The sequence below is a fragment of the Chaetomium strumarium genome (assembly GCF_033439665.1).
Source record: "Chaetomium strumarium strain CBS 333.67 chromosome Unknown B0T15scaffold_3, whole genome shotgun sequence".
Lineage (NCBI taxonomy): Eukaryota > Fungi > Ascomycota > Sordariomycetes > Sordariales > Chaetomiaceae > Chaetomium > Chaetomium strumarium.
Window position 1 is genome coordinate 2,915,593 of NW_026944431.1, and position 27,671 is coordinate 2,943,263.

At 54.0% G+C, this 27,671-nt stretch overlaps 9 protein-coding genes across 9 annotated transcripts; 6 read left to right on the plus strand and 3 right to left on the minus strand.

The window, feature by feature from the left end:
* Positions 1 to 1,257: 1,257 nt before the first annotated feature.
* Positions 1,258 to 2,721, minus strand: B0T15DRAFT_166831 (serine hydrolase-domain-containing protein). The gene is made up of 4 exons (XM_062862172.1): positions 2,608 to 2,721; positions 2,432 to 2,543; positions 2,240 to 2,352; positions 1,258 to 2,161 (listed from the first exon to the last, which is right to left on the minus strand). Exons 2-4 carry the CDS (start codon positions 2,467 to 2,469, stop codon positions 1,332 to 1,334), a joined length of 981 nt encoding a protein of 326 aa, XP_062722968.1. The 5' UTR covers positions 2,470 to 2,543; positions 2,608 to 2,721; the 3' UTR covers positions 1,258 to 1,331.
* An 818-nt stretch (positions 2,722 to 3,539) lies between these two features.
* Positions 3,540 to 4,898, plus strand: B0T15DRAFT_510491 (uncharacterized protein; the record flags this gene model as incomplete). The annotated part of the gene is made up of 1 exon (XM_062867856.1): positions 3,540 to 4,898. One exon carries the CDS (start codon positions 3,540 to 3,542, stop codon positions 4,896 to 4,898), a length of 1,359 nt encoding a protein of 452 aa, XP_062722969.1.
* An 816-nt stretch (positions 4,899 to 5,714) lies between these two features.
* Positions 5,715 to 7,551, plus strand: B0T15DRAFT_484379 (carotenoid oxygenase; the record flags this gene model as incomplete). Its single annotated transcript, XM_062866223.1, has 2 exons — positions 5,715 to 5,843; positions 5,917 to 7,551. 2 exons carry the CDS (start codon positions 5,715 to 5,717, stop codon positions 7,549 to 7,551), a joined length of 1,764 nt encoding a protein of 587 aa, XP_062722970.1.
* Positions 7,552 to 7,600: 49 nt separating this feature from the next.
* On the minus strand, positions 7,601 to 8,879 carry B0T15DRAFT_492683 (uncharacterized protein; the record flags this gene model as incomplete). The annotated part of the gene is made up of 4 exons (XM_062866873.1): positions 7,601 to 7,880; positions 8,065 to 8,198; positions 8,269 to 8,445; positions 8,505 to 8,879. 4 exons carry the CDS (start codon positions 8,877 to 8,879, stop codon positions 7,601 to 7,603), a joined length of 966 nt encoding a protein of 321 aa, XP_062722971.1.
* Positions 8,880 to 9,362: 483 nt separating this feature from the next.
* B0T15DRAFT_529562 (uncharacterized protein) lies at positions 9,363 to 9,592 on the plus strand. Its single transcript, XM_062869114.1, has one exon. It carries the CDS (start codon positions 9,367 to 9,369, stop codon positions 9,580 to 9,582), a length of 216 nt encoding a protein of 71 aa, XP_062722972.1. The 5' UTR covers positions 9,363 to 9,366; the 3' UTR covers positions 9,583 to 9,592.
* A 923-nt stretch (positions 9,593 to 10,515) lies between these two features.
* On the plus strand, positions 10,516 to 11,622 carry B0T15DRAFT_394709 (uncharacterized protein; the record flags this gene model as incomplete). Its single annotated transcript, XM_062864744.1, has 1 exon — positions 10,516 to 11,622. One exon carries the CDS (start codon positions 10,516 to 10,518, stop codon positions 11,620 to 11,622), a length of 1,107 nt encoding a protein of 368 aa, XP_062722973.1.
* Positions 11,623 to 12,190: 568 nt separating this feature from the next.
* On the plus strand, positions 12,191 to 12,462 carry B0T15DRAFT_529565 (uncharacterized protein; the record flags this gene model as incomplete). Its single annotated transcript, XM_062869115.1, has 1 exon — positions 12,191 to 12,462. A coding segment is annotated over one exon (220 nt), but the record flags the coding sequence as incomplete, so codon positions are not given.
* A 7,321-nt stretch (positions 12,463 to 19,783) lies between these two features.
* On the plus strand, positions 19,784 to 20,957 carry B0T15DRAFT_166919 (concanavalin A-like lectin/glucanase domain-containing protein). Its single transcript, XM_062862173.1, has 3 exons — positions 19,784 to 20,386; positions 20,448 to 20,704; positions 20,776 to 20,957. The coding sequence occupies exons 1-3, from the start codon at positions 19,873 to 19,875 to the stop codon at positions 20,854 to 20,856; spliced, it is 852 nt and encodes a 283-aa protein (XP_062722975.1). The 5' UTR covers positions 19,784 to 19,872; the 3' UTR covers positions 20,857 to 20,957.
* A 1,569-nt stretch (positions 20,958 to 22,526) lies between these two features.
* Positions 22,527 to 26,076, minus strand: B0T15DRAFT_166928 (uncharacterized protein). Its single transcript, XM_062862174.1, has 2 exons — positions 23,926 to 26,076; positions 22,527 to 23,855 (listed from the first exon to the last, which is right to left on the minus strand). The coding sequence occupies exons 1-2, from the start codon at positions 25,877 to 25,879 to the stop codon at positions 22,789 to 22,791; spliced, it is 3,021 nt and encodes a 1,006-aa protein (XP_062722976.1). The 5' UTR covers positions 25,880 to 26,076; the 3' UTR covers positions 22,527 to 22,788.
* Positions 26,077 to 27,671: the final 1,595 nt, after the last annotated feature.

Sequence of the window (27,671 nt, forward strand, 5' to 3'; positions counted from 1 at the left end):
TCAGAACGTACGTCGTGTTTGGGTCCAGGACTAGGGGGTGTCTGACGCGCGGGATGATAGGGGCGGTCTGGCCGGGGGTTGCCGGCAGCCGTCGTCGGGACAAAGACAAGAAAAGTGACCATCAAGTGACCAAGCGTTCTTGCCTGAGTACCTTGGATAGGTATACAGGTACGGAACACTGAATCAGGACTTGACTGGCTGGCACAGACAGTTGGAATGGTCTGACTTGGTGCTGTTGGTGATTAGCGCTCTCAAGACCCCCGACTTCACACGAATACTGTACAAGCTGACAAAAGCATGGGCCACTGTGCCTACGTGCCGCTGTGCCGCTCTGACACACGGTCCTGACGCGGACCTCGGGTTCAAGTTGCGCTCACTCGCGACCTGGCCACCTCCTTATCTTGAAACACCCCATGTGGAAGGTGCCACGGCGAAGTAATTTATTGAAGCTGGTTTCCCACGGATTTCCTCTGCATGGGAGAAGCGTGGGATGAACATGTTGGTTGCGCCTTTTGGGATTCTAGACGGATCCGTTTTACCCGAGTAGAACACAGTGTTTCCCATACTAGGCCGCGCGGCGTTCGAAGGTACCTAGTACCTACCTAACGTAGTTGCAGACAACGTAATCTCGTGAGCTGAATGAAGATGGGCCGTTGGCTGCATTTCAACATCTGCGGACGGGTGCCAATATATCAGGCCGCAGAGACTTGGCTATGGCGTAGCGACATGAAGTACCTGAACCAGTTCATCGGTAGGTGATCAGCCTGCCGAAGGGCAGATGGGCTGCGCCTTCGCCAACTCGGCGATAGTAACCTGCCCTTCAGAGGCCAGCGTGCAAATCTGGCGCCCAATCACGGGCCCGGCAGCATCCCGTCGTATTTCCGAACGACGCGGAGGTCTGAGGGCGAAAGGATCCCGCGACATGTCCTCCTCTACGGAACTTACAGGTCTCCTTACCAATATGGTAGTTTACTGCACTAAACTGCAGCACGCGGGGGACGCGGGTTTTCAAAAGGCGCCAGGCCGAATACGAAAAGATTCAACCGCTGGTCTGGCCTATGGCCTTGTAATCTTGCCGGGGAGAGGCACGAGCAAGTTGACGCAAGGATATGGCAGAAGGTGTGTGCTGATGCATAAGGCTCCTCGAAGTGTGGTTGCCATGGCTTCTTCTGACACCGATTGAGCTGTTGGGACGTGTTCGCACAAGACGACAACCGCATCATCATGCTTGGGCTGCTGCACCGGGGTTTGTTTACAGTTCAACGGCGGTTTGTTTGCCGCCATAACCTTTGAGACTATTGCATGTTGCGGTATCCAGCGTTGCCCCCTTCCTAAGTCTGCTGACTTTTCTGTATTGCCCACTCCACAGCCGCCGTGACCGCGTGGAGCTCGGGCGGGCTGACCGGCACACGGTGACTGCCGGCGAGGTAGACTACCTTCGTCCTCTTGTTCTCGCACAGTCTCACTGCCAGCTCGCTCTGCCGGGCAAACGGATCCTCCTTTCCAACAACGACCACCGTAGGGATGGACACGCGCGACTTGGTGGTTAGCGGGTGCATGATGCGTGGGAAGGCCTCGGGTTTGTCTGGGCTGACCATGTCCTTGGCCCGGACTGTAGTCTCCTCGTCCATCTCCGCCGGAGCCATGCTGCTCATCTCCCGAACGAGGTCCACCATCTCCTCAGCAAGTGCTTCTCTCTTACGCCTGAGCAGGAGCAGAGTACGGTGCTTCGGGACACTCTTCGGTTTGGAGACCGTGCCATATCGCGGCCTGCTTCCAATAGCCTCGCCAACATTCTCGGCTTCCTCGACGAACCCTTCAGTGGTATCGTCGTTGATGCGGTCTCCGGCATGTTTGGCCTTGTAGTAGCGGCTGTACCGCACAACATGCTCGGCGTTGAATTTGGGATCAGGAGAGATGACCACGATCGGACAGAAGAGAATAGCAAACCGGAAGGGAGGAGGCTGGCTCGGTTGATGCATGTCGTGATGCAGTAGCAGCGACAGAATGGTTGCGGCTCCCTGGCTGAACGCAATGACGCCTTCGAATGGCCCGTCCTCCGCGATGGCTTCGCATATCACCTTATGGGCCTCGTTGCACTGCTCCGACGAGAGCCCTCGGTACCAGCAGTGGAACGGGCCGTTGACCGTGTCCGGGAGGCCTATACCACTCATGTCAGGGAATCGCAATGCGATGGGTATTCGGATGTTTGTTCCTCGTGTCCCGGCTCAACTCTTACCTCGGGCTCGCGCGCAGGTGTAAGGACCATTGATGTACACATATTCATACGTTGGGCTGAGAAGGCCAGTCACCGACGACAACTGCTTCTCAAAAACGACACCCGAGGTTCCCCTACCGCGGTATTACCGCGCCGATCAGGATCAGCCTTCATCCCAAGATCGAGCAGACGGTTGTATCGCTGGAGCCTCACCATTGATGAATGCAGAGGATCTTCATTGTTGTCACCATCCGGGCTTTGATGAGCGTGCAAGTGCTTGGGAGCGGAATAGGACATGCAACTTGGCGTCAGGTAACCCTTCAGTCTGTTCCTCAGGGGTGAAGGTTGGCTGACGTCGAGTCGGACTGGTGGTCAGCTGGAATACTAACGGGAACGGAATGAGTCCTGGAGCCTAGAGAACATTCCGTGACAGCTAGATAGGCAACATCCATTTCTCAAGGCAATTGCCATGTGTCGCACCCCGTCGGCGAGTTTCTTTTGGTGCAGTTCACTTTTCTGACCGTTTCTCAGCTCCATGCTTCTCGGCCGGTACCTTGTGCGTAGGTCGACCGTCTGGCCCCCAAGTACTAGCCGGTTCGCGACATATCTGCGAATGGGACACGCGGCACACGAACACCTGGTCTGGGGCTCGTGTGAGAATTGCTCCTGATAGGCTAGAAGTAGAATTGAGTCATATCAAGCTTCTGTTGGAACCGCTACGCCAAAAGATGGTGGTGCCCCGGGGAATTTGCTGTTGGGGCGTTTGTGGTTCCAGCCAAATACGTTCCGGGGATTTTCATGTATGTTGGCGAATGCTTTCATGCAACCTCTTGCTTACGTTCCGGGGATTTTCATGTATGTTGGCGATGCTTCCATGCAATTTCTTTCTCCCCACCTACCGACCCGCAGGCCCAACCACCCCGGAGCACTCACTGCGTCAGGGTTTATCAGAAATATTGGCAGGTTTCATATCGTCAACCACATCGTAGCAGTTTCATGGCTTCCCCGGCGGCAAGCGACTGTGCCTCTGTATACTCCTCGATAACTAGGGGGCTGGTTACACCCGCTCCGTTTACCTCGGTATCTGACCACACTGTCCACTCCTTACAGGAGCCCTGCTTGGCCCGTGTGCTGGGTTTATGAGTATGCGGCTTCCTTGCATTGCGCCACCCGTCTGATGGCTTAATTTGGGAATACCATGCAGCCTTCCCGAGGTGGTCGACGTCACAACGACCAAGAGGCCTCAGGGGATTATCCATATCACCGGCGTGCTGCACCACGGACATCCAGAGCAAAGTCATTGCCAGTCGGGTCACCAAGTATGGACAGCAATCCAAGCGAGAACTGGCCTCCGGCGGAACTGCAGTTCCGCCTTGCTTGCGAAGAATGCCATCAGCGCAAAATCCGCTGCGATCTCCCGCCCGACAGTAGCACAGCAACCTGCAAGGCTTGCCGTACAAATAAACGCCGGTGTCTGTTCTCCATTAAGAGCAAGACTGGGCGACCACGGAAACTGGCCACGGCTAACGGAGGGTTGGCGTCGGTTTCGACGCCAAGTCAGCGGCTCAATGGGCCTGCCACGGAGCATGTAATCAGCCTGCATGAGGGCGCCGGACCACCGAGAACGCGCCGTCACTTGACGGCACTATCTCCAAGTCCACCTTTTGTTGACACTCCGGAGAATTTGGCAGGCTCGAGAAACGGACAACCCTGGCTTCTCTCTCCATCGCCGCCCGTGACTGGCGTCACTTTTGGGGTAACCGCACTCCATGAGTTTGGCCAGCAAGATCAGAAGACACTTTTTGATAGCATTCTCATGGACAGTTTCGTGTTTCCGGCTCCTGATCAGAGCGGTCCTCCAGGGGTGCCAGCCGAGAGCGAGACAGAATTCCTTCCGGAGCTGGAGACCAACGCTCGACTTCCTCACGCCGCGCCCTCACCCGGGCCAGCCATCCCAGTGAGCAACACGATATCCGACGGGCTTTGTCGAGATGCCACAGACGACTTCACCGAAACCTTGAGCCTCTGCGCGGAAATCCACCGCGCGTGCCATGGCCGGCCGCTCCACTTCCTCAACAGCGCCGACCAAGATGAGCTGGCCTCCGTCCTGCGCGTCATAAACGACTTGGGCAGCAAAACTCACACGCTGACACAAATCTCTCCGAAAAGCCCGGGCCGTCAGAACCGGTACAACTGGGCCATCATCCACGTGTCTGTGGCGGAGGCCATTGAGATGGCGGCAGGCTTGATCAAGTTCAATCTTGGGCTTCTGACAGTCCAGGGGAGCGGTGAGGGTGCTTTTGAGCAGTACCACAGCAGCAAAGACGGTGACGAGCCGCACCGCCTTGGAGACGAGGGTCCCGGCCTCGTTGGGACCCGGGGAGACGCAGCACGGGACATGCGCCTGGAGAGCGTCCTGGCGCTCATGCGACTGGATTACTCGCTGAACAAGTTCACTCTCCTGGCTATAAATGCGCGCGACGCCACCGAGGGTGCGTCCGATGAGCTGCACCATGCCGTGGCGCACCTGGCCGGCTGTGTGGGGGAGGAGGACAGAGAGCCTAAGGCGTGGCAAATTCCCCTTGTCTGCCGCTGCTGTGCGGGCGTGTCGGCCGCCCGAATCCAACGAGTGCGCGACTTGGGCCAGGCTTTGGTGGCGAGGCTGCGTAGTGTCTGGTAACCGTTTGTTGCTTGTCTGGTTCACGGCGCAGAGGGGGGCCACGGGAGTCAGCTGACCAAGCGTGGGGGTATCCGGCTTTTGAAAGAGATGATTCTGGTTCGCGAAAGGCGGAGACGGGAAATCATTCTCGTTCGATGCCGCAGTTCCCATTTCACTAACGCACCGTGAACTTTATTTCCTGGACTCTGCGATTCCACGTGTTTCCGTACTTCTTTTGTACCTGGAAGTTCAGAAGGGTGAAGAGGCTTCCGCGGTTGCCTTTGTCGTGTCACCACTCCGAATAATTGTTACATGTGCTTGTCTTCTTCGTAGGTCCAATCCCGAATTTATAGTCTGCATTTTCCCTGTCGGTGCCGAGCGTTACAAAGAAATTCGGACGATGCTCCAGGCTTCTCGTACCGCCGTGCCATTGGGCCGTCTTCCCAAAGCCAAGATAGGCAAGCTCGGCCACCTCACCGCCGCAGAAAGGTGATGAGCATCTGTAAGGATGTTGGCGTCACCCCGAGCAAGAACCGAAGCCGCTGCGCCGAAGTTACGGAGCAAAACCTGAGTCGAAGGCCGAAACCCGCCGATGTGAAAACTGGCCGAAGCGGGATCGGTGTCTGTTCTGGAACGTCCATCGCCGCGTCGATCGCTCCACCAATAGGCGACTTCTCGACCTCCTAATCTGACTGTCGCGGCAATGGGAGAGCGAAAATTTCCTCTAGTGGGTATTTCACAGAAGCTGACAGAGGCTGACAGAGACCGCAGGACAAGCATCGCCACCCTATTTACTACCTAGGCGGACAAAGATCCTACATACTACGTTTGGTTGCCATGGAGCTGCATTCAGCAATCTATGCCAGCACGACCCGACGCACGGCCGAAGATGAGGAAGTGGACGTGGCAGATGTCCTCAAAAACTTGACGGCAGAGAGGTATCGAGAATGGCCAAATGACGCCGGGGTGAGCAACAGTCCTACAATGCCGTGGAGGGACTGCTACTGCAATGATACTGAGCCTTTGTATTGGATTCAAGTTTGAAGGTCTAACCGAGCATCGAGGTCCCATCGAGTTGAGTGTTCAAGGTCACATCCCAATTTGGACCACCGGCGTTCTGTACCGGACCGGCCCCGGCGCCCGCACCGTCAACGATACCGGGCCGGACACGTTCGACATATCCCACTGGTTCGACGGGCTCGCCCATACTCACAAGTTCGAGATCTTCGAGGACAAGGGAAAAGTTAGGGTCCAATACTCGTCTCGTCGCCAATCGGACCAGATCGTCAAGGACATTCAAGCCTGGGGCAGGTTTCCCGCCATTTCGTTTGGCCAACGCAGCGACCCGTGTATGGGATTGTTCTCAAAATTTATGAGCATTTTCTACCGAAAGGAGCGCCTGGACAACATTGCCGTGACGGTTCAAGCCGAGGTACCCGCGCTTCAGGGACTCGCCAAAGTCAGGGACACCTCTGCCTCGGACGTCGGCCAGGGACATCGGGCTGGCCCTGGGCCGGTATTCCTCGGCACTGACACGGCTTGGCTTTCTGAGATTGACCCCGAGACTATGCAGCCGTACGAGCCTGTCCACCCAAAGCTTCTACATCCCGCGCTGAAGGGGTCCGTGGGTGTCGCGCATGCCGTGGTTGACCCGGAGACCAACGACTATTTCAGCGTCAACATGGATGTGGGACTCTCGGCCACCTATCGCATCTTCCATGTTAGCGCCTCAACTAGGCAGACCACTATCCTCGCCACAATCCAGGAGAAGCCCGCCTATATTCACAGTTTCTTCTTGACACGCGGGTATGTCGTGCTCTGCATCCCAGTCTCGCAATACGATGGTCTCCGGGCCACATGGGAGGGCTCCCTGCTGGGAGGGCTCCACGAATTTAATGAGAACGAGCCCTGCAAATGGTTCGTCGTGGACCGGCACCAGGGTAGAGGTTTGGTCGGCGTGTTCCACTCGCCGGCCGCCTTCTTCTTCCACTCCGTCAACGCCTTTGAGGAGGAAAATGGCGACATCATCTGCGAGCTTATCCGGTACCAAACTACAGACATCCTTTTTGGCATGTACTACGATGTACTTCTAAACCGCAACGGCGAGGCGAAGGAATTCTGGGCGAACCGGCAAACCGCTGCAAGGAGACAACTGCATCTCGCACGTTACAGGCTGCACAGTAAGGAATTCAGATCACAAGAGAACTACACGCGAGGATCAGTCCCGTTGGCTGAACTGGAATTGGAACTTCCTGGTCCTCACGCTGGCGAGATGCCAACCATCAACCCAGCCTACATGTGCCGGAAGCATCGTTATGTCTACTGTTTGCTCAGCCGTGGCCTCAGCACCCTCTTTGATTCGATCGCCAAGATAAACACGGACAACCGGCAAGTGGTGAGTTGGTCAGGAGGGGTTGGCCACAGCCCCGGGGAAGCCATATTCATTGCACGCCCCCCCAAGGGGGATGGAAGTCGGCCCGAAGAAGCCATGACCGAGGAAGATGATGGCGTCCTGCTCAGCGTGGTACTTGACGGTCACCAGAGGAGCAGCTACTTGGTCTGTCTCGATGCCAAGACAATGACGGAGCTCGGGAGGGCTGAGTGCGGTTTTGCTGTTGGATTCGGCTTCCACGGCCAGCATCTGCGGAGCGATAGGAAGAGAAAGAGTGTCTAATGTATCCGCAGCAGAGTTAAAGCGTATGGTTTGATGAAATATGGGCAAATCACAGCTGGTCACTCGGCACAACGGAGCAGACGATGTTAGCCTTGCCTACGAAGGCTTGACTGACCCAGTTCTTGATGATCTCGATGGACTGCTTCTGCACTTTGGCCACCTCCGGGTTGACCCTCAGCTTGAGGCTGGACAGCCCCTTCGCGGTAAAAGCGTCATCGGTGTACTCGGTATACTTGATGAGAAGCACAGCCACGTAGTTTGACGACTGAAGCGGCCCACAGAGGCGCATCTCGCTTGAGATGCCCGTGTCGCGCCAGAGGTCGAATTCGCTACAACAGGCGCAACTCCTTACCAAGCAACATCCATCACACTTTCTACCTTCCTATAAAAGATAGCTTCTGTCTTTGTTGTTGTTCAAAGGGGGGTGATTTCTTGTCCTTATAGCCATCGGTTCTGGGCCCTTTTTACCAGTCAGTGAGCTTTTAGGTGCAAACAAGCTGCAGCTGTTCTCACTTTTCCGTTCCCTTGGCAGCCAGCTCGCGCAGGGTGTCCACCAACTCTATGTCCCCCCTCACCGTGCTCTCATCATCCTCAAAGTTGTCCTCAATAATGCCACCAGGCAGCATGGAAATGTCTTTGATGCTTACCTAGAACGAGCTATCTCATATTCTGTATGGGCCGCGAGGAACATGGGCAGTATAAGGAAGTAAAACTCACCATCGGTATCTTGTGATCGACACGCGTGATCCACGCGTGAAACACAGGCGGATCAGCCCGTGCTGCCTCAAATGCATGAGCGAACTCGTCGTAGAAGAAGCCGGGCCTGACCGTGATCACTTCCTGCGCAGCGTCCTTGAGAATTGTGTCGGAGATATGATTCAGGCGTAGAATGCCCTAGATTTCCCATCCTGTTAGCGTCGGCACACCTTGTCAAACCTCGTGTCAAGCCACACGTGCAATGTCATGGTTATGCTGCGCGCCCAGAGCCGAAAGGAAGAGGAGTCTCTTGATACGCTCGAAGCGTCCCGGATGGCTCTCTTCGCATTGTTCGCACACCGGGTTGCCCATTCACCCTGGTCCGTCCCGTCATATGTTGGAGGTGGGATGTAGAAGACCGTATCGGCGCTGCTGTAATCGAGACCTGCGCCTGTTCCAACATCGCCTTTGCTGGCTTCGAAGTTGGGGTTTTGGGTGAAGTCGGAAGGAGCTCTCGATGTATCTCGGTAGATGCCGCAGACGATGGGCTTGCTTTCGGCCTCGAGAAGCTGGCGGATTGTTTCTCGGCCGGCCTTGGTGGAGGCAGGTACGACAACGATGGGAAGAGGCATTGTGATGGATGTGCAAGAGGGGTAGTGAAGAGCTTGTAAGGAGACGAAGCTTAGGTCAGGTCTCTGGAAGCTCCCGAGCTTGCTCATATACATCCGAGTTTGACCGTGTTCCACGGAACGTGCTGGCTTACCAATGGCCCCGCTATGCTCCTCCTCTGCCAAGATGTAAAAGACCCTCAAGCACACGCTGGCAAATCTAGTACTTCCGTCCTCGGCGATTTCGGTCGGTACGGGGTTCGATATAGAACACAATAAACAAGGTAGCCAACAAGCCGGTCAAGAAGACTACCTTCACGACGACGACATTGATGACCTGGATATGATTATGGCTGCTGAACAAGCATCGACACAATCTTCAATGCACCATACAAAGGAAGTTTCACGCGAAGAGGAAACTGATGAGCACCCACCGCTCGAAGAGTTGCTTGCTGAAAAGCAAGCTACGGATGAATTCGACACCCACCTGGCATGCGGTGATGACGAAGAGATGCCCTTCGATAAGTTGCTCAACGGAAATTGGCGATTTAACCATCCCTGTGCCGGAGGTGCTTTCACTAAGGCAAGCAGACCGTATGCCCACAGATGCTGCAAGGAGGGTAACAAGAAGCCGCCTATAAAACAAAGAACCAAGAGACAATGGGAGGAGGCCAAAGATATGTCTGATGCGAAGCAGATCAAAAGGCCTAGGGATCGAGAGCAGTAGGAGAAGCCGGCGGTTCACCTTGTTGACACTAGTTTTCGGAATCAGAAAGTGCAGGCTAAGCTAGTATTGACTCAACCAACACTGGGTTCACCGTCTAGCAGCTCAGTCATGCCTCCGAAGAACGTAGATATCGACGGCATGGATCTGGAATGTATCGATCTCACATTCCCAGATACCGACGAAGACGACCTCCGGGATCACACGGGCCGACTTCGTTCTGTGGAGGGAGGAGGTTTTGTCCGTAACCAGCCTAACACCGTGGGCGTCTCGGATCCAGAGAATCTAGAAGCAAGCAGTTCACAGTAGGTAGGAATTCCATCCACGCAACCCATTGCCTCAATTCAGCTCTATGCTTGAGAGGCCCCTATGTCGGCTATGCCGCCTTTCGTCACTCAATCAGGGAGTTACGACTAGTACCTCGACCTTGACAATATCTCATTGCTCGAAGTGTTCTGTGAGATGTGGCCCGTGCACCACATCTCTCCATTCGCCATACAGCTCCGCAGAGCTTCCTGCGTGCCTTTCCTTCCTCCCATACCTTAGCAGTAGGTAGTTAGTCATCCACAACAACACCGCACGATTCATCACCACCTGTGTTGTCTCACAGGTTATGAATCCCTCTTTTTCTGTTGCGTACGGCATTTAGGGTGGTTTAGCCAGTGTTTTGAAGGCACCTTCTTCATTTGCGTTTATTCTACGCATTTTACACGGCATTTCAACAGTCTAACCACCAAGGCTTTTCTATTCGGCATCGCTGACGTCGTCGTCGTCAAGCTCAATTGCGTTGTGTTGCATCGGCTTGGTTCGACCGACTTTCATTTCGTCAAAAGCGACCGACTTGTGTCAAAGTTGACACCCATTTTCTAAGGAATTTGCGACATCTTCCAGTGCTTTGCGACAGCGTTGATCACAGTTGATCACCAATTCTTCGACATGTCGGCATCAGGTCCAGCGTCAGCGCCCGATGTGGGCAATAACCTTCCTCCCCAGAATGTGACTACCACTACGACGACCATCACAGCACGGACATTCCCACCGCTGGGTGTGGTTCTGAGCGAGTCGACATTTTCACTGTGGAAAGAGAAGTTCCTACGCACCCTCCAGCGTAATGGGTTGCTTGATTACATTGAGAACGATGTTCCCGAGCCGGCTGAACGCCAGGCAAAGTTGCAGTGGATCAACAACCGTGCGGACATCCAGGAGTTCATAGAGACATACATGACCAGCGATATTCAGCAAATCCTGGCTGCATCGGGTTGGAATGTTCGTCAATTTGACCTGAAAGGCACACTTGAGAAGCTTGAGGCATTGATCACAGACCGACCTGGTGATTACCATTGTCAGTTGGCCAAGGAACTCGCCAATATTCGGCGCGAGAATTTTGACTCGATGACAGCATTCACCACCTGCATTGCTGAACTACGTAACGCACTGAAGAACAGCGACATTTGCAAAGTCACAGACAAAGGCGTCACGTTGTTCGCTTTGCGTGGCATTGAACAGGAGTATCCGGAAGTGGCTCAACGTGCCAGGGTCGGCGTTGAAGCCGGCACTTATACCTGGGAAGCCATGATACGGGAGTTCAGCCTGATCGCGAAGAATGAGACTGTCAACCTAGGCCTTGCTGCCGTCAAGTCTGACAACAATGGTAACAATAGCAACAAGGGTGGCAAGTCTGACAAGAAGAAAGGGGACAATAGAGCGGATTGCGATGTGTGTGGCAGGAAGCAAGCCAAGAAGGCCAAGCATTGCAAGGATTGCGACAACCACCACAAAGGAGACATATGCTGGTATTGTCACCCTGAGGAAGCCCCCGATTCCTGGGCGAAGAAGCAGGAATACCTGGAAAAGAAGAAGAAGAAGCAGGGCAAAGGAAGCACGACGGCTCCCCTGCACCAACAGTCTGGTGTTGCGAACCCCACGGATTCAAATATCAAGGTCATCGACAACAATGGAAAGAAGGTCTTTTTCACGACCAGCAACTTCGTGATGACGGCCATGTCACCGTCGCATTTTCAGGAGGGGTCCCAGCATTATTAAGCGCTGAAGTCCAACAGGCCCTGAATGCAACAAAAGGAAGCTCAACGCGAGACCTTGTGGTCTACGACTCGGGATGCGCAGCGTCCATTTTCAACGATGCGAAGTGGTTTAGAACAATGTGTGACATTGAGCCATATGGAACAATGACAGCGTCGGGTAACACCATGTTGACGATGCGTGGCGGGACAGTTCATATGCAGGCCATTGTTGATGATGGCTCTAAAGTCGTCATGACGATTGAGAACTGTTTATACCAACCCAAGGCGCCATGCAACGTTGTTTCTTCCAACCAATCGAAGAAAGCAGGTGTTTTCTGGGACCAACACGGCAATAGATTGGTCTACTCGACAGGCCGAGTCTTATGCCAATTATACGACTTCAACAACATGCCAGCAATGTCAGCGAAACCGGTCGACATCCCAATCGCATTGCCAGGGCTTGCCCCGGTAACATACCGCAAAATGCATCGCTGTTTGATGCATGCGAGCAAGCCAGTGGTTGAGGAAGCATGCCGCCGGGCAGCTATCAAGCTGACTTCGAAGGACGACTCCTTTTGCGAGGGATACATTATGGATATAATGACGGATGAGCATGGCAAACACGCCCCTGTTCAGACCGCGAATGCCATCGACTTCGTCCGTGTTGACGTCGTACAGTACAAGAACCCTAGCCATTTAGGCTATAGGTACAGCATTCACTTGATTTGCACTACGACCAACTACCACTGGGTCAATTCGTCAAGAACAAAGGATAAGCGGCCAGGGCGTTGCAAGACTGGGTGGAATTGATCTATCTACAGACCTGCCGTCATATTAAAATCATTGGGATTGACGGTGGTTCAGAATTCGGCCAAACGACCAAGTTTATTCTATGACGATAAGCTAAAGGGCTGGGCTCGAGACAAAGGCATTGTCATCCTCCAGACCACACCGTATACGCCATTCCTAAAGACCTAGTTTCCCTGATATGTCCTCATTACCTTATTGGCAATTGCACTCCTTCGTCCTCTGCGGCCTACTACTGACTCCCCTACCTTTGGCATCACTCTACTAGTCGATAGTTCCCACTTCCAAGTTTCAGCTCCGTCAATTTAATAGGCAGTCTCCACCTCAAGTAACGCATTGCTTCATAAGCAAGCTGATCTCCGTTACCGTTTCACAGCCGGTCTCATAACTAGGTAACTCATCGCTGAGGCACACTTTACAAACCAACACCATATATCAAACATAACAGGCATCTCGTTACTTGGAGCAGGCATCTTTGCCAGGGAGTGTCAGATTCCACGCATTCCCCTTTCCCCGTTTTCACCGTCACAACTGAATAACTGACCCGCTTACGCAGAGCCCCTCCCTGCCATAGAAGCCAACCCCACCTTTGGCGCTCAAGGCAGTCTACTTCCGCTCACAGCAATCCGCGGAGGTCCTCGCAGCCCTCGCCAAGGACCCGGTCTCGGTTTCCATCTACTTTGACAGCCTCGCGGTTGAGGGTAAGTCGCTTGACGATCTGCTCGCTCGCGACAACACTGGCGTCGTCGTAGTTCTGCCTATCCTGTAGTAGCCGGGCGTGGTAGAGCGCGCGATCAAGGCGGGCAAGCACGTCCTGTCGTAGAAGCCCGTCGTGGGCGATGTAGACCGCGCGCAGGAGCTGATCAAGTGGTATGAGGGGTTCGGGTTCGGGGAGGAGGGGAAGAAGAAGAAGCCGCTCTGGGGCGTGGCAGAGAATTTTCGGTTTTTAGAGTCGCTATAGTAAGCGGCGTAGACGGTCCAGGAGATTGGTGGGGACTTGGTAACATTTTGGTTGCAGCAGAATATATATATTAGGCCGGATAATAAGTACTTTAATATAGAGTGTGAGTCATCTCTTGAGCCTTTTGCCCTCGCTGCTTTCAGACGCGTTATGGTGCTAACTTTATTCTTAGGGCGGAAAACCCCGAATCATCAAGGTGGTTTCCTCGATGGCGGCATCCACTTCGTCGCCGGCCTGCGATGCCTCTTTGGTGCGGTAGGCGGAAACATTAAGTAGTTAGCCGGTTTCTCGGCGCTCTTGAACGAGCAATTGCTCCCTGTGGACACCGTCCACGCTATGGCGCTTACGGAAAACAGCAAGAGTGGAACTATTGGGTTATTGTTTGGCACCGAGTTCAAGTCGGGCCTGGAAGTTGAAGTAGTGACGACGAATGTGGCGGTGACTTGGGACCCGACCGAGGTAAAGACGATGTTTGGGAAAGGCGATAGAAGCAACGAAAAGGCCGAGGAGAAGAAGGAATTTACTTATAGCTCTGGTGTCAAGGTAGAGGTTGTTGCCTTCGCTAAGGCCATCGAGGCCGGTAAGGACGATGCTCTGCAGACGCTGTCTGAGGCAGTGAAGGAACTTGAGATTCTATAGAGGCTGCTCGAGTTGGGTGCCGGCGGTACTATAGTAAAGACCATTGGTCTATAAGCAGTATATTAGATAAGCAACAGCGAAGTAGGAAGTTGGAGAATTGTCTTGAGTATAGTACTAGAATTTGGCACGAAAATTGGGTAGGAGGCTAAAGCTAGTGCTAGGTCTGACATAGGCCTTTATAAGGGAGTTAGGGGTAATATATTGGATATATCACCACGCTCTCTAAGCGCGCTCTATATATAAGTTGCTATATATATAACGTACATTATCAGCGAGCGGGACATATCAGCGAGCGGGACATATCAGCGAGCGGGACACTCTCCACTACTCTATAACAACTACTCTCAATTGCAATGCAACAACACTAAGAACCAACTACAATTACATCAGAAACAGATGAATCAGACCCTTCTGCACCCTCCTGGCAAGTGCGGGCATTATGACCAGGCTTGCCGCATACACCATAGCACCGAACCTTCGTACGACCCCCCCCAGCACCACTACCATCCAGCTGTGTTTCTTGTATTGCCTCCCCACCTATAGCCCCCTGGCCTACCACCTCCTGTGCCTCCTGCACAGTAAGTGATTCTCCAAGCCGTACACGTGTTTTTTTGGCTCTCCGGCGCTTGCTTAGCGCCTCGTTGGCCTTGCGGAGCGAAGACACCTCTGCCTGAAGGAGGGCCACCTGGTGCATTATAGCTATCGTACCCTTGGTAAGCTGGTCTATAGCAGCCAACATCGAAGTCGGGGAGCTATTTTGATGGTTGGCAATGCGAGTCTTGATGAGCGTTGACTGTAAGTTGGCTTCTCGGGGGTTGTATAGTGTCTGGAAGACCCAAGATTATATAGTGCCTGGCCGTAAGGTTGGGGGTGTTAGTATACGAAGCTTGATATCTAGCTTTGAAAGTACCCTCTCTAGATTGTATAGCATAAGGCCAGCCCCTGTAAAACCGCTCTAGATATTCCTCTTGGTGATAGAGGTAAAGAAGGCCGTGCGAAAGGTACAAAGGAACTCGAGCTTGCTTATATGGTTGATATATACGCGTATTAAGTCCTCGATCTAGCGACCGTACACCTGCTTTAACGGCCTAAAGCAGCCAACATCAAGTGGCTGGAGGAGGTGGGAGGAATATGGAGGTATATAGAGCGTGATAATGTTGTTCTGCTGGCAGTAGAGCTCGAACTCGGTTGAATGGTGGCTTTTATGGCCATCGAGGATCAACAACCGGTATTTGCCCTTTGTCCGAGGCGCTATATGGTAGTCGAAGTGCTTGATCCAATTAAGGCCTACCGCATTAGTAGTACAGCCATTCTCGGTAGTTGCAATACGCCAGTCGGCTAGGAGGTTGCACTCAGTATACCAGTTGGCGAGGTAGAACTACGCTGCTAAGATGATGAACGGAGGGATAGCCCAGCCAAGGGCATTGACGCCTTGGATTACCGTCGCCCATTCACGGTTGCCAGGCTGGGCTAGCTTCGCCTTGCCACGGCCATCCGAGGTTGTAACCACCATGCCTGGGAAGATAATGCCTATTATAAACCCAGTCTCGTCGAAGTTATAGATATCGTCATCTACGATACTGTACTTGGCCTTAATATTCCGTACAAGGGCAAACCACTCGCCAATGACCTTCGGATCCTCGTACTTTGCCCTCTAGTAATTGTATCTTCGCGAATAACGCGTACGGAGCTCTAGCTGGCGTTTGACAAACCGATACGCCCAGAGCTTGCCGACAGGGGGCATGTCGCGTACGCGTAGCAGTTGGTTGGCCATATCTTCTATACCACGTAGTCTCGGCGGAAAAGCTCGCATAGATAGCTCAATAATATATTGAACAATAGCCTCCTCTTCAGATTGGGTAAGCTTCTTCGAATTGGCTGGAAGATTGCATCGTATAGGCCGGCCGGTACGTCGGTAGCCGAGGGTTGAAACTGGCACGTTATAGAGCTTGGCCGCGGCTCGAAGGCTTAGTTCTATATCATTTTTAAGAGCTTTGAGGGCCAAGGTTACCCTAGCTTCCTTTGAAGTGGAAGACATCTTTAGTTGTAGGAAAAACGCGTTGTTAGAGGTAGATAAGGAAGGACGCGTTATGCCAAGAACTTAGTGTCCCGCTCGCTGATATGTCCCGCTCGCTGATAATGTACGTTATACGTAAGCTATACCGCTAGCAGTAGATCAACCTAGTCGTCCTATTAGAAGTTGACGAACGTTCTAAGATATTATTCAACGATCTAGTTAAGCCTTTCTATCTGGCCATCTATCTATAGGTAGTATACTATTAAAAGCTTGCTCTTCATACCCAAACGCCTTATAAGCGCTTGCCAAAACTTTGATGCGAACTTAGTGTCTCGGTCTATAATCTATTCTTCTGGCTATCTATGGACTAATATAATATGCTGATAGATTATATCTATAAGTTATTCTGCTAATTATAATTCCTTATATAGGAAGAAGTAGCTCCACTTGGTAAGTCGGTCAACCATAGTAAGTATACTATCGTACTTCGTTCCGGTAGTTGAGTCCTTCGAAAGTAGTAGTTTGGTAATAAAGTCTATCATCACCGAACTCCATAGTCGTTCTGCAACTGGCAATGGCTCTATGTGAGGAAACCACAGGCAGTCCTGCCTCTGAAAGGGTTCGCCGGTCGAAGGTACTGCTGGTCGGACTATAGGTCTCGGTAAAGCCAAAAGGTTCATAACAATGCTAGCCGCAATGTCTGCACAATAGATAGAGGCTATTGCTTGTATTGCTCACTGGAGAACTCCCAGAGTCCTCCAGAACGAGTGACTATATACTGGCTATCTTTGGGTGCTCTCATGTGCTCTATAGAGCTCCCTAGAGCTCTGTGCTCTGTTGACTCCATCGAGAGCTGTCATTTCCTCGCGTTGATTGGCTTAGCTCCTGAAGCTCTTATCTGCTCTCTAGAGCACCTTAGAGCTCCTTCTTATTGGTCCTAAATGATTGGTTCGGGTGCGCCCTGCGCCACCCGTCGGGTTGTCCCACCTGCAGCTGTCCTGTTGGCTTAATTCGTGACAATTGGCTAAAAGCAGGTTTTATAATATATAGATAGAAGTTATAGTTATAAAAGGCGATGTTAGATTTATACTATAGTATAGATAAGAAATAGAGTTAGAAAACTGAGTAGTAAAAACTAAGCGCGAACGTATTCCCTACTATTAATAATCTTTAGAAAACATATCCTATACGTAACCCAAACTCTGCTGAGTCAGCAATTCGACCTAAAATGAAAGTACATTACAGATTACTCGGTCCAGATTCACGTTTTCGGCCTCACCTATAATAGCGACATCTTCTTGCCTTCGTTGTTGTTCAAAGGGGGCGGTTTCTTATCCTTAGAGCGACCAGTTCTAGGCCCTTTTGAGCAGACAGGGAACATTTGTATGCGAAAATGATGGACAGGCCAAGAAGTCAGTTGCAACGCTTACATGGGGAAAAGGCAAGGATATCGCCGCGATCGCCGCTCGCTCTTCTGGCAACCTTCCTGACATGGGATGTTGATAGAACTCGAAAGTTTGTATACGCCCCTAAGGTACCGTCGTCGCCGAGCTTGTCCGCAGATACCACGGTTCCTATGTCTAGAATTGTGACCGCGGTTGAACAACAGTTAGTTACTTTTCAGCTTCCATCTTAAGCAGAGTCCGGCTCGGTGCCACCCGTCGCGCCGCGCATCGCGCCGCGTCAGACCCCTGCTTCAGTTAGCTCGTCGAGGCCGGCCGCTGATGCCGAATCTCGCCGAGGTCTAGACAACGATTTGTTTCGTGAGTTTGATGCACTCATTCCTTTTGCATCTTATTCCCGTCTTGCTCCTCAGTTCCGATGCCCCAATCAGTCATGGCCCGAAATTCGAGAACTCAATTCTCTGCTTTAACATTTCTATAACAGGGACATTCATATGGAGTCCTATTTAAAGGCGCTGACTCAATTTGGTAGTGAGCCCATGGTGTTTCTTTTCGTTACCTAGTCTACCTACCTAGGTAGGTACTAGTAGTACCTACTAGTAGTTATGGCTGCCAAGGGTCCTCTCGCCTCGGTGTTAATGCGGCTCATGCTGCATGCGGGGTGAAACCTGGGGAAATGCAGCCGCTGCGAAACGGGACGAACACACAAGTTCTTAACCGTTCGGAAAGGCAACCAAACTCCACCGGCCTTGATGCCCCGGCCGGCCGTCCACTTAAAAGCATGTGGGAAGGATATGGGTTGGTTTGAATTGTTATCCACCTCCTTCGCGCCAAACGTGCTAACCAAGTGGTCGGGCCGATAAAAGAAAGCTGGGTGACTGAGGTCGCATTCAACGCTCGAAATGTCGATGGCACAGAGCAGTCGTCAGGCAGCAGCCGTTATTACCAGATGATTGATCATATGGATCATGCCGTCTGCATGTGTGACCGCCAATGTCTGTGGAGCCAAGATCAGTTGGCCGATCCGGGGTTGGCAACCGGATCTTCAAAATGTCCCCTTGCTCGATCGAGCTCGAGTGCCGATTCGGCCACTTGCGCTTCAAGTTTCATTGGGCCTGGGAGCAAGGGGTGCATGTGCCCCCTGAGCTATTTTGCGATCGACCAATCAGATCCTTAAGCTCCTTCCCTCAGTGCGGTCCCAAGACGTCCAGAGAAGCGCATTTTTCTCGAGCCAGATCTGAACTTGACAAAGGGTCCTTCCGTTACAATGCCGCCTCGAGACCTCCGACAACACCCGCAGCAAGAAAACCTCTACTCGTTCGTGAGTATGCAAGACAACGAATAAGCTGGACGCAACTTGAATCCTCTCACAGGACGCACCATGAACGGGGCCCGGGTTTCAGACATCTGATAGTATACCTGCATCGATGCGGCTCAAGCGGCAACCATCTGGCAGGTACGGATATATACATGCCAACACGCCGCACGGCCAGTTCCTAGCACATGCTCTAGTGACAGCGAGACCCCACAATGCTACCCAAGCTCTGGGCAGAATATCAGTTGGACGGGCATGGCAGATGATACCTAGTTATTGTCGGGCCCCCAATCCAGGGTCCCTGAAAAATCCCCCGATGACCGAACGCCAAATCTGGAGAAATCCACAAACGGATTGGCCTAGACGCTTGAGCAGAAACATTCACACCTGTCTGCTCTGTACAAACGAGACGAAGACGATCAATTCTAAATGTTTGTCCACCTTCGTCCCGACTCGCTTTTTCAGTGGCCTGGCAACCGCCTCGGTCCTTGAGTCTCGTCCTATCCGGCGAGAATTCATGTTACCGGGCCACGCCGCATGAACCGCCGGCATGTGGTTTTCGCGGGTCCAGATCCTTCCACGCCTTCCACTCTGGTGGTCCACAAGTCGGCGAACGGGTGACCCCTATTCCCGTCTTCTGACTAGCGCAAGTGTACATAATGCGCAACCCCCGTTGCTGGTAGCAAACACCCGCCAGAAACAGGGGCAATATCCGAACAACGGCAACGTATCATTAAGTACCGGCCCGATCAGGCGGCACCGACTCGCCAGGTCCCACTGGCCGAGGAACCCCCCGGATGTCCCGCTGCATGGGCTCTCGAGGGCGCAGAATGAACAACCATGTGGTTTGTGCCGCCGAGCACATCCCTACCCTGCCCCTGCTCATCTCGAAAGTTCCTTACTTGTGACTCTCGATGGCAGCCTTTGGGTGGTCGTCCTTTCGGCGCCATAGAGGATCATTTAAACTGTCTCGGTCCTCTGTCTTTCTCGCCGTTCTCTGTCATCGTCTTTCTTGACCGGATCCAGACGACGCCTTCAACCTACTCCGGAAGTGGTTTCCAACCGTCCATTCCTTGTACATATACTTGTTGTTCAGTGAACATCACTTCGCCGGTCCTTACACAATTACAATGCATTTCACTTCTTACCTCTCCCTCCTCCCTATCTTGGGAGCCTCGGTCTCGGCTTGGGATGCCCCTGGCTACTCGGGCTACAGTCTAAACTGGCAAGACAACTTCGCCGGCCCCAGTGGGAGCCTCCCCAACGAGGGCAACTGGAACATCATTGACGGCTACCTGAACGTCAACGCCGAGCTGGAGACGTACAAGAGGAACCCTCGTCAAGTTCAGACCAGCGGCGGGTACACCTTGCAGATCGTCCCCTGGCGTGATGGGAACTCGTGGACCTCGGGCCGGATCGAGTCCAAGTACACGTTCACTCCGCAGGCTGGCAAGAGGACCATGGCCGAGGCGGCCATCCGCTTTGGTGGCAACGCCATCAACACCAAGCAGGGCATCTGGCCGGCCTTCTGGCTGCTGGGCGACTCGCTCCGCCGCGGAGGCTCGTGGCCGGCCTGTGGCGAGCTGGACATCCTTGAGACGGTCAACGGACAGCTGACCGGCTATGGCACTGCCCACTGCGACGGTTAGTCCCCCCCAACTGGAATTGCATTCGCAGGCTACAGTCCGACTAACAACCTGCCCAGTCTACCCCGGCGGCATCTGCAACGAACCGAGCGGTCGCGGTGCGAGCATTTCCATCCCCAACCAGGACTGGCACACCTGGAGAATCGTCTGGGATCGCACCAACGGCGACTGGCGCGCCCAGAGCATCACCTGGTACATGGACGGCCGGCAGTTCCAGCAGATCACCGGCGCCCAGATCAACAACCAGAATGTGTGGAACACCTTGGCCGCATCGCCCCTGTACTTCATCCTGAACGTTGCCGTTGGCGGCACCTGGGTGAGTGCACTCTATTTCGGAATCCAAAAAAAAAAAAAAGCAGCGATAACAATACTGACTCTGGTTTGCAGCCCGGTAACCCCAACAGCGCCACCTTGGATGGTTATGGTGCCATGATGGAGGTCGGCTACGTCGCCCAGTACTCCTCCTAAGCCCACTTGGATACCCTAAGCATGTTTTTGGATCATGAAGCCGTGTCTCGGATACCGGTACTTTTCTGATTGCATGCTTCAGCGGCCTCAACCCTCACTGCTCTGTTGCTTTATGATTCATGTACATACGTTATCTGCATCTGGCATTTGCATTTCTCTTCTCTCCTCTCCTCGGTGTTGACCACACCGCTTTGTAGCATTCATGTATTGTACATGGTTTCTGGTGTTTCTAGCACCTGTACATACTTTTGCCATCTGGCTCCCGCCGCTCGCTTATGAAGAATATGAAGTCATGACTGCTCTCACAATATCACGTTCGTACCATAGGGCTTCTTCAACGCTTTACCAAAATGATACCCAGGGGTGCTCTTCTATATAGAAATGAGCCTCTCACCCTAGAATACCTCGAGAAAGAGACGAACCTAGTGTCCAAAAACATTCTTCCTCGTCCTAAGCTTGATGAGGGCTATCAGCAGCACTCTCCCTTGACTCCGGAGGCCTGAACGTCCTCAAATACTATGCACTAGCTCGCCATGTCGCTCATCAACCTGCCAACGGAGGTCTTGCTCTGCATGCTCAGAACATGGATTCGGAATTCTCCTACCGGGCCATCCGCCGACTGCCTATTTCGAAGCAGCAGGATGTGCTTGTTTCTGTATCGATAAAGTGGGTGTTTATGACTGACCCGCTCAACTTACTAGTCGCCAAAAGGATTCTCAAAACTGTCTCCCATTATCGACTGAAACATTCCCCTCTCAGATACCAATAATGACTGGGATTGAATTTTGTGGGAGATCGTGTTGGACTCCCGTGACGCGTTTGATCTATCGCGAGGACATTCCGGGAAACTGCCCATTGTGGATGGTACATAACACTGTCCGACAATCTGCGGCCACACGCACACCCCGCAAGTGCGGTAGAAGGGTCAACGCTACAGGAAGGAAGGGATTCTACGGATGCCCGGGCCCCCGAGGAACCTGGGAACCGTACCTAGTCAAGATCTACGGAATCCAACGTGGCCCCCATTGCAGCGGCGAGTCCGTTAGTGCTATTTCACTGACAGGGCCTTGCATACGAACGCGCAGCCGCTGATACGGCTTTTCCTAGTTCCTAACGTGGACTCAGATTGACAAAATCCTCACCGGGTCAACGTGGGGTTGGAAAATGGCCGCCACTTGGTGGACTAGAGCATGCTACCTACCTGGTACCTTAGGATTCTAGATTTCGCAAAGAGCAGTCTACTGAAGGGGATGTGGCATGGATATATAACACTTCCCGTGTCCCATGTTGAGTCTGTTTGCAACTCTGTATGTTGGCCTTCTCCCTCCACCTCCTTCTTCGCCTCTCCTTTCCTTAAGCTCGTATTGAAGTTCTAGATAGCTACCCAAATTCGTCCCTACTAGTCTCATCTCCAGTAAGCAACTCGCAGCAGTACTTGACCTACTGGGGAGAGGATTGTGTGTATACCCCTTGGCACCCCTTAGCTTGGCCACAATCACCTGTAGGGGTTACTGGGTACCTAGGTACTAGTCACGATCTGTTTTGCATCCAACCACTCCGCTATACGTACTAGTACAAATAACAACCTCCCCCCACGCCAATGATGATGGCTATTAGATGGTATTACAGATTATACAAAGCTACCTTATAAATCATCCTCAAGGTCTAAATGCATAAAGCCCAACGCAACTAGCGCTAAGCGTGGTATCCCAATCCCCATCCAAATAAGAGACCTGAAGCCATAGAATCCCCTTCTAAAGACCGGCGTTCAACAAAGAGGAGAACATTACCCCCAGAAGATCGGTCGGATCCGCTATGAATTATGTACAATACAATAACCTAATACTTGCAACACGACAAGACCCGCTAAAATAAAGTATCCGAGTCTCCCTTGGATGGTTAGCTTATTAGGTAAATGATGGATACCTATCATCACCTTGCCCCCTGCCCAACGGTCCCCCTCCTGGCCCTGCTCTCGTGCTCGCGCCTCGTCGCGCCCGTGACGCGGCCCCACTCCTCCCACTCGCGCGAGATCTCCATCAGCACGCCGCCCATGACCTGGGCCGAGGCCATCAGGCCGTGGCCCTCGCCCTCGAGTACGCGCACCTCGCAGCGGCGCATGGTCTTGCCCAGCCAGCGGACGTTGTCGACGGGCACGCGCGTGTCGCGGCTGCCGTGGTGGATGACCACGGGTCGCGTGATGTCGACGTACCGGAAGCCGATCGTGTGGCGCCGCTCGAGGCAGACCAGCAGGTCGACGGCCGGGTTGGCGCCCGTCGTGGCCAGCTGCCAGATGGCGTGCGTCAGCCGGTTGTCGTACAGCTGTTGCCGCTCGCGGTCGGCGATCTGCGCGCTGGCGAGGGCGGCGGCCGTCGAGAGGATGTGCGACTCGTCCTTCAGATCGGACTGCCGCCGGAACCCCTGGGCGGTGGAGTTGGAGCGGCGGTGCCGGTGGCCGATGCCGCCGTTCTGGTGGGAGGACCCGCTATTTCCGGCCGGCCGGTCCCGGTCCATGCTGTCGTCCGCTCCTGGGATGATGGGGAATTCTTTGGAGTTGCCGTCGTAGTTCAGGTTCTCCTTGTTTTCCTGTCCGCCGTGGAACATGCCCTTGGGTTGGTCCTTGTTCTCCTTCGCAGAAGCCGTATCGCGGTTCCTCTTCTCCCGCCTGGCTCGTTTCTGCTTCGGCAAGGAACTTGTGATGCTGGAGCTCGTGGCCGTCATGAAGCTGCTGTTTGCGGCTTTCAGGATAGGCGTCGGGAGCGCCCGCAATATCCTTTGGCTGGTGGGTATCGCGTTGGTAGGGGGCAGCGGCGTCTTGTCGCTAGCGCCAAACACGTTCATCTGCGAGGGGGGAATCCAGGGGGCAAGCAGATGTATCCTGCCGCGGATATGTTGCGGCATGCGGAGTGCCGTAGCAAGGGCATAGATGGCGCCCGCGGAATGCGCCAAGATGGAGAACTTGGTGATCTTGAGAGACTGACAGATCGCATACACATCATCTAAAGGGTCGAAAGTTAGCTTGACCGGGGACCAGATTAACAGCGGCCTTTAAGGAGGGTCAAGACATACCAGGCCAGCTCAGAGGCGTCGAGCTGCCTTCGGTATACGGCTCGCTGTCGCCAACACCCGGACGGTCCGGTGTTATGAGACGCAACTTCAACGTCAAGGCCAATTCGTCGTAAAACGCAGTGATGTACCTCGTCAATCCCATGCCGACACAGCAGAAGACGGCGCTGCCGTTAGGATCTCCCACCTCGCTAAAGCTGATCACCCGTCCGGTCTGAGGATGCCTGATCTTCTGGCTGAGCCGGGGGCTGCATAGATAGCTTTCCACGGCGTCGTCGATGCTGTCAGCGCTCCGCGGCCGCTCGTACGCGACGTGCGGCCCGTCGCTATGCCTATTGTTCTTCGCCGGAGGACCTGGTTCTGCCGCATTGTCGGGTGTGGGACTCGGAGCGCCCGACAGGCGTTTGAGTTTTGCGCTGCTGCGCTTCGCCTTAACGGTCGTAGAACCGCCGCCGCCTTCGCTGGTGTACCCGCCGCCAAATGGGTCCGGTGTGAGGCGGCCCGAACGTCGCCTGTACTCAGCGCTCGCCTCGCGGTCGCGGCGACGCCCTTGCGCGACAGCGGGTGAAGGTGCCCCGTCGTCGATGGGATCCATGGCCGGAAACATAGCGGCAGAGGGCGTCGTCGGGCTTGCGCTGCGAATTTCAGGGAGGGGTTTGCTCAACAACGCCGCCGGGTTCTTCGGCGGCAACTCTGCTGAGAGGCTCAGGGGGTCGAGCCCATGATTCGGCTTCTGACCAGACTGGCGCCGCCTCGCCGTCTCACTGCGCGACCCGCGGTTTCCGCCACCTTGCTCCTCGAGCTCGGGGATCGTCCCGTACGCGGCACCATCACTGTCTCTCTTCGAGGTCCGGGACGCTCTGGACGACCTATTGGCGCCGCTCCCGGTCTTCCGTAACGACGAGTCTCTCGTGGGTATCAACCGGGGGTTCGCGAGGCTGTCGGCCGGCGTTTCGGACCCGCCGATATGGTCCTCTGCGTGGCCAATGGCAAAATATCCGTTTGGCTCCTCGCTGATGATCGACTCTGCGGCAAGTGGATCGAGGCGCGGGGTTGTCGGCCCGCTCACAGCACTGAGTCTGTTCGAGCTCCCTCCCACCGCGCCAATGCTGGCCCGTTTCTTCTCCGCCTCCTTCTCCCGCAGTCTTTCCTTGCTGCTCATGTACATCAGACCGCGCTGGTTCCGCGTCGCCTTCTTACCCCAGCTGTCAAACGAGTGTTGCTTCTTCAGACCGGGTCCCTCCGCGAGCGGCGAGAGCGGCTCTTGGCTGCTGCGTTCGATGCTGAGCTTCCCGATGCTCTCGGCGCCCGACGTGAGCGACCCCTTGCTCGACGGCCGGGAAACGCCGCCGCTACTCCGCCGTGACAGGAGGCCTCTCAGACCCGACGACGAGTCCCGAGCGCCAGGGCTCTTGGGCGACTTGGGCGACGTCATCGGGGAGAAGCCACTGGGGGGTTTGGACGTCCGGACGACCGGAGCGCTGGCGGGCAGATCTTCTAGAGGCACATCTCCTTCCGGTAATTCCTTCAGCGACGGCCGGGCATATGCGCCGTAGTCGACGCCGAACGAGCCGCCAGTGGGAGAGCCGGGAACCGAGAGGCTGAGGGGGCTCGCGAGGCCAATTGGGCTCAGGTAGGAGGGGCCGTCGAAGTGCTTGCTCACCGGTCTGGAAATAGCAGACAGCGATGTGATGAGAGACGAAATGACCTCGGGCGACGCAGGGGGGAGCGGGGCGACCTGATCGTCCTCTTCGTCCTTAAGGTAGAGGTCGGCGTATCGCGCTCGATCGCGGCTGGTCCAGTCGGCAAAGACGTCGGTGTTGTCACGGTCGTGCTTCGCATTGGCACTCGGGCGCTGGCCTTTGTCTGGCGACTGGTCACGGCCACGGACACGCTCACGTTCTCGAGACCTGCGGGGAATTGGGGGAGCAGCGGCGGCCAAGGAGGTCTGCTCCATCGCGGCACAGGACCGACGCCGGCAGGGCGGCTCGCTTCGCTAAGTAACCGGGTTTGTCGGTTCCAGGGATGCTGCGTCAACTCGTGGTTCACAGGCGAGAGTGATGAGTTGACCTGTCTCGGAGGTATACCCGTTGCGGTGAGCCTGTGGAATGGTCGACGGGCGCCTGCAGGTACAACTTGCAAACCTGCATGCAGGAAGAGGGGACCTGACGGCAAGATGGGAGGCTGGCTCGTCCAAATACAGTGCGGTGGGCGATCTTCTTGCACCCAGGAACCGAGTGGGCACAACGATGGGGACGGTGGCGATCTGGTGTGTCTCACCAACAAACAACCAGAAAGATCAGTCCCGCCGTCTCTTGCCTGGCAGAGACGGTGCACGAACTCCCCGGAGGCTAACACCGTCTGCTGAGAAAAGCGCCAAGCGTCACGGGGGCGCAAAGTGAGCGGAGAACTGCAAAATGCAGGACAGAGACTCTGTGGGTCCAATTCCCGTCGCTCCGGAGGGTCCAGGAGCAGCACAAGTAAAATGTGAAAAAGGGAGCTGAACACCGCGTCAGCTGTGTGCTGCTTCGGCCAGTCAACAACCGCTTTCGCGCGCGAGGAAGTCCCCCGGGCCAATCCGCAACCCGAGTTCATTCATCAATGCTGGGGAAGCTGTGAAAGCGTAATAAACGCAGCGCACCGACCTCCGCAGATCAGGGGCCCGTGCTCTGAACCCCTGAATTGCCCGACCCGTGGGAATCCGGAATTGTTCCAATGGGATGAACCGCGATCCGAACCTTGTCCTTCCTTATCCCGTGCCAAATTTATGCGAATTACCTACCTCCATTAGAACCACTCAAATAACGGAATTGACGAGCCACAAGTTACACAGCTTTTATTTTTCCATGTTACACAGTATTCTGGTTGTGCGAGGGAAAATGCACAACAGGACATGGTTCAAAATGTTTGAAAAGCTGAAGTGCGTCGTCCGAACCCACTGACCCAGAGGCTCGGATACGGCCCGCGAAAGGTGGAGCCAAGAATCTTGGGGCGGATAAAGGTCACTTTCTAGCAACGAGTAAGTGATCCGATGTATGAAGTTAAGCGCCGCCACAAGGAGGAAGATAATAATAATTGGGGGCCCGAGTTTTTGAATCGATTATACACCGTTCCCTCCAGCGATACGTTACAAGAACGTATATCAGGAGCAATCGCAACGCCCGTGAAGCGGACTTATCAACAGAGATGGGGCGATCCCCAAACCTGAGCATGCTGATTGATGTCAGAGGCTCGGGGATCGCGGTGAAGGTGAACTTGAGCCATGATAAAACGCCCTGCTGGGTTGCGAAGAGGAGACACAATGGGCATAGTAAACGAGATCCGCTTGCCCGTGACGATTCTAGATTGAGGTAGGAGGTTGAATTGACATTATGCGAATCTTGGGAAACCTGGAAGACGGCGAGGACAGATGGTAGCGGAGCTCGGTAAGTACTCCGTACCTATTTCGAGAATAAAAAGGTAAACAGGAATAGAGCAGTTGATTGGTTGAAATATTTACCTAGTTGCATGTAGGTATGTAGGTTGTACTACTACTCATAGGCTTGCTAATAAGTTGCATAACCACCATACTGACCCCTGTAGGTAGTCAACGACATTACCGTACAAGGTGGCCCATGTACTCCGTAGAGACCAGCAGATTTGGAAGACCCAACCGAGATGTCAGGGAAGTCGAGAATAATGGGAAGTGAGATGAATATTTCCAATTTCCTTTTGCTCCCACAGAACCCCTTGTAGATCGAATTATCCAA